Source organism: Halyomorpha halys, unplaced genomic scaffold (assembly GCF_000696795.3).
Source record: "Halyomorpha halys isolate HHAL.00 unplaced genomic scaffold, Hhal_1.1 Scaffold32.1, whole genome shotgun sequence".
In the NCBI taxonomy this organism is placed as follows: domain Eukaryota; kingdom Metazoa; phylum Arthropoda; class Insecta; order Hemiptera; family Pentatomidae; genus Halyomorpha; species Halyomorpha halys.
The window spans coordinates 94,794-100,145 of NW_027104903.1; the positions used below are offsets into that span (position 1 = coordinate 94,794).

Genomic DNA, 5,352 nt, shown 5'->3' on the forward strand with positions numbered 1-5,352 from the left:
AAAAAAAGTAATATGAACAATTATTTTAAAATTGTTTATTATTTTAAAATATAAATGATTATTTTAATTTAATGTGTTTTTGAACTGTATTATTTTTATAATACTATTTAGACTGATTTGAATTTTTTTTATTTGATTGTTTATAATTTAAGCTTACTTATTTTATTTATTTTTTAAAATTTTGTTACTTACTACTATGTCGAGTTGAGGCCAACTCTATTTGTATTGTGCACTCTATATCCAAAGACAAAAATATAAATAATAATATACGTTTGATTCATTCATTTATTTATTTTAGGTGAAGGTAGGTATGTGGATTAAGTTAAAATTTATTGGTTTCCCGACAATTGCATCTTTTGTTCCCTAGCTTTATTATGCACGTTTTGAGTTTTTTCTGTACAAAATTGTTAGTTTTAGTCTTTTTGGGCTAAATTTTAATTTTTGTTGCATAAAATATAATACTTGAACCAAATTTCTCATATTATGCACACATAGTTGTTTTTATGCAAATATTTATTTATTTTATTATTATTTAATTTATTGTTTAAAATTCACTATAAGTTGATTTGATTGGTAATTTGTAAAATAAAAAACAAGAAAAACAAAGCATTGATTAAAATATGAAGTCAAATTCAGCCTAAAAAATTTACTAGTAGCAGTAGTGTTAACCAGTGGTTTTGGGTAACTACGAAAAATTCTAACTTGAATAAGCTTCTTATAGAGAATATTCACTGTTTTTTTTCCATCTAACTGTGTTATAACTTCAGGGAATTTCAATTTTTTTTATATTACATTATATTATCTATATATATTATTTTAAATAAAAATGAAACAAAAATTCAATTGCCCTGATCAATATGAATATCTTTACATTTTTAACAAACTTTTAAAAGTATTTCTACATTGACTTAATAGGAATATAAAATTATTTAATGCAATTAGCTTCCTCATAGCTGTTCAATTATGAACAAAATTTTAGGTTTTTAATCAGAGTAGCTATATTTTTTTAAAGTATATTTGTATTAATGTAGAGAGTATTTAGCAAATTTAATTTGATTCAAATAAGGTTAAGTAAGCTTTTCATGTTTTAATATTATAAATTAAATAATATTATTGCAGGATTTGGATGTTTTATACACATTTTGGATTTTCAGTGCTCATTATTCAGTTTTTTATTGCACCAAAATCCAGTCTCTAATAATAAATAATACATCAATTAAATCAATAATAATTTTGTGGTGAAGTATTATCACCACATCATAACTTAATTTTTATACATTTAATAAAATATCTTTTATACAATTTTATTCTAAATTTCAGAATATCCAGAAGGCTGGTGCCTGCTTAGCGATGTTTTATTACGGCTCCCTCTGTCCTTGTTTGTCAGCATCGTGAATGTACCTTATGATATACCCGGTTTACTAGAGTATGTTGAACATCCGATCAGAAGATATTTTTTAGTAAAGCACTTGCCTCAGGAAATTCTTAATCATTTGACAATAATGAGAAAGTAAATCAATATTTTCTATTTGTTTTGTCAATTAATTTGTTTGTTTGTTTTTTAAATAAATAATTAATACTGTGTTACTACTTTTTCAGGTACATTTTTGTCATAAGTGAAATAGTTTATCGTTTAGCATATATAGGAATTACTCAAATGGGTCCACAGAAATTAAAAGAAAAAGATCAGGTAAATATTTCATATTATCTTATTATATCTGTTTGTTTACTTATTGTAATTTTTTTCTTTTCTATTGGCTCTACACACCTTATAGATCTTTGGCAGCCCGAATCAGCCTTCTTACTGAGGCTAGTTTTAGGTTTCGTGGTAAGGTTTTTTTTTCTATGGGATAGGGTTTTTAGCCCTACGCCCGACCCCCAACCTGGAAGACCAGCATCTATGTGTTATTTACAGGATTCGCTTACCTCCCTCCCTCCCATGCTTTCCCATTTAAGGAGTACCCAAAGGGCTGAATTCACGGCCACAGTAATACAATAAAAATTATCTGCCACAGCTGGATTCGAACCCAGGTTTTCTAGGAGTTAATAGCACAGCACTTTACCCCTGTGGCACTCCGCTCCCACTTATTGTAATTATTGAAGTTAAACGTTATCAAAGTCAGGAATCAATCATAGAGTGAATGATTATAATTGCTTTTATTTTTTAGGTATTTATTTATCTGAACCGAAATGCAGTGCTTTATAACACTATTTCATCCGATGCAGGATACAATCAAATATCTAAAAACAAAACGTATGACACGGTCAGCTATCAATTCAACTCTATTGAAGATCTTGAAACATATTGGTACGATTTATGGAATTTTGCTATGAATACTAATTTAGGTAAGATTCATTAATTATTGAATTTATTACAATTCAAACTTTATTACATTTTTCTTCTACTTTTTTGTTCACAAAATTGGTTTTCTTTTGTCTAATATTTTTTGTCACATATTGGATGATTATGTACCCCTATTTTGTAAATTTGAAATGCTATAAGCACACTAGAGCCAATTTTGGGACTATTAAGGAAATCCAGATTTGATATAAGAACCTGAACATTTATACACAATCGTTTATTATTGAAAATAATTATTTATTACATCAGCAAATAAAAAACAATACAAATGTGTTTTTGAATCATTATATTTAACTTTGAAAAAAGTTGAAAAACTGGTGAATGGTGATAGGCATCATTACAGATTGACCGATTGCTTTTTTCCCAAATCCAAAAATAATTAACAATAAAAAGTTTACTGTAAATTATAAATGAATGAAATAGTCATAATACAAAAATTTCATTTACAGAATAATTCAAATGTTCTGGTATTGAAAAATTGTTTATCGAATAAAATAAAATAATTAATTTAAATTTTTTAATATTTTATTAATTTATAAATTTACACATAGAAAATTTCCTAAATATAAATCGAACGTTTTATCATGAAGCTATTTTATAGATTTATATTGGAAAACAAAGATATAGTGGTGCCTTCTTGGATATAGTGTAGTTTCGTTTTTGTATCAATCCATGAGAAATTCAGAGCCTCTGAATATTTATGATCTTTTTTTCTATCAGATTTAAAACATCAAACTTGTATATTTTCTAACGGAACAATTTTCTTTGGAAAATCCTTTATGTTTAGTGACAGTACAATTTGGAACTTCTTACCCATTAAAATCAGAAATTTATTTTTGTTATTCTCAATCAAACATTTATTCCTCTACTTTTTATTTTGCTAACTTTCCCTGGAATGTAAACATATTTTAGAAAAGGAAGATGGTGCGGGTGTGGTCAAATAAAAACTATTTATACCGAGACCAAGTTTCGCCTCACTTTGCAGGCCTAAACAAGATATAAACACTTAAATGAGTTCAACATGAATGAGAAAAGTTAATTAAAAATTAAAAAGGTATACAATGAAACGTAAAACCTAAATAAGAATCATAAAAGTTTATAGACAGTTAATGGAATGAAAATAATAGCAGATAAGAAAAATAAATAAACATTAAAGTACAAACTAAGAGATGGAAAAAAAAAGGGGGCGATTAAGAATGTAAGAGAGGAGTGGGGATTGTCAGTTAAAATATGTTACATTTGAAAATAATTTTAAGGTAAACAATATAGAAAATTAAAGAAAATATTAAAAATAGGCAACCATTAAATGATAATATACATAATAGAGGGGGGTGAAGAAATCATATTCAAAAAATTATAAATATACGCTGATAAAATACAAAAAAAGAAATGACATTGAAATAATGGATACAATAAATATAATATAATGAGGAAAGGACAATATATAAAATAAATAGGGGTACACAGGTGTGTAAATTATATAATAGAAACATTAATAATAATAAAGTAATTAGAATGTAAGTATACTAAAGTTTGAAGTAACATAGGAATATAAATTAAAAATAAAATATATAAATACATAAGAAAAGGAATGGTTAGTAAGTAAAAAATATAAAGTAACAAAATTAAGTATGGAGGTGAAAATTTAAAAAATAAAACCAGATAAAAGACATGGCAGTAAAGTGGTCTTCTGAAATGCAGAACATAGAGAAAAGATAAACATATTTTATTTATTCAATATTTGCTTCTTGGGAATAACCTTATACAGATAAAGACTATCTCAAAACATATCAAACTTGTTATTATTTTTTTTTTTTTGTCATTACAAGAATTACATTCTTTTTTAATGGCAAAATCTAAATTGGTGAAATAATTTTGCCCTTAAAAAAAAAAATAAATAATTAAACATGTGTATAAAGAAAATTCAAATTTTAGTGACAAGTTAGGATTTGATTTTTATATGGTTTCGCACTTGTTCCAATGATATATTTAATTTTTCCTGATCCTTCTCTTGCCAACATATGCAGATTTAAAATTAGATACAATACTTTCTTGGATTATTAAAACTATTGATTCTAACGATATTGTATCAATGGCAAAAACCAGTTAATGATATTTTTCCAGGTATCAGAAATAGTATGACTGGGCAGTCGGTTGTCGTAGAGTCAGTGAATACAAAAAAAGAACTACTTGCAGCTATCCAACCAAAAACAATTGAGGAAGCCAAAATGTGTGATGTAGGATATCTACCTGGAGATCATCTTGGTGCTGCTGGTCTAGATTCTGATATGTTTGTGTATGTTGTTTATTTCTGGTTTTGTTTCTTAACAATTTAAAATAAGATATAAATATTATAATATATTATACATACTCTGACATGTATACCAATAATATAATGTATGATGTTCATTAAATTATTTGAGATTTGGCTTCTCCAGATATCTGCCTGGTCCCATTAAGATATTTGGTTAGGTGTTCAGTTAAAATATGGCACTGGTGCTCACTACTGTTTGCAGTTTTTATTGTCTAGCCAACAAGATTATCTACTACTAAATTTTTAGATTATCTTTTTTAAATAGTTATACTAATACGTGTTACTAAAAACTTTTAGTTCTTTAAAAATATTTTTTAATGAACAAAATTGTTTTGAATGTATTCCTCGCCACAATTTATAGAACATGTAAAGCAGTTTTCTGTTTCAAGTAGGGGATGAGTGGATCGCATTCCAGGCTTAAAAAAAAAATCCTCAATGAGTCTTGAAATACATGCTCTTCTCCCTGCTGACCACTGTAGGACATTAAAAAAATAATTAGAATCATAGTGAGGATAAAATATATATTTATATCGGTATCTATGTTATAGGCACCTCAAGCGAAATTGGTATTGGACAGGGAAATGTACTAAGAGCGATGATCCCATACATCGAAGCATATATCCTACTGCCATCAAAGAGGTATTAATTGTCTTATATAACAATAACTATTATTATT

General features: G+C 26.6%; 1 protein-coding gene across 1 annotated transcript in view; it reads left to right on the forward strand.

Moving 5' to 3' along the window:
• LOC106685320 (general transcription factor 3C polypeptide 1) overlaps positions 1–5,352 on the forward strand; it is a gene marked incomplete in the record, with an annotated part of 47,426 nt that overhangs the window by 18,207 nt on the left and 23,867 nt on the right. Inside the window, 5 exon segments of the mRNA XM_067045955.1 lie at positions 1,321–1,510; positions 1,600–1,690; positions 2,169–2,346; positions 4,487–4,658; positions 5,225–5,315. Coding sequence (XP_066902056.1) covers positions 1,321–1,510; positions 1,600–1,690; positions 2,169–2,346; positions 4,487–4,658; positions 5,225–5,315 — 722 coding nt within the window.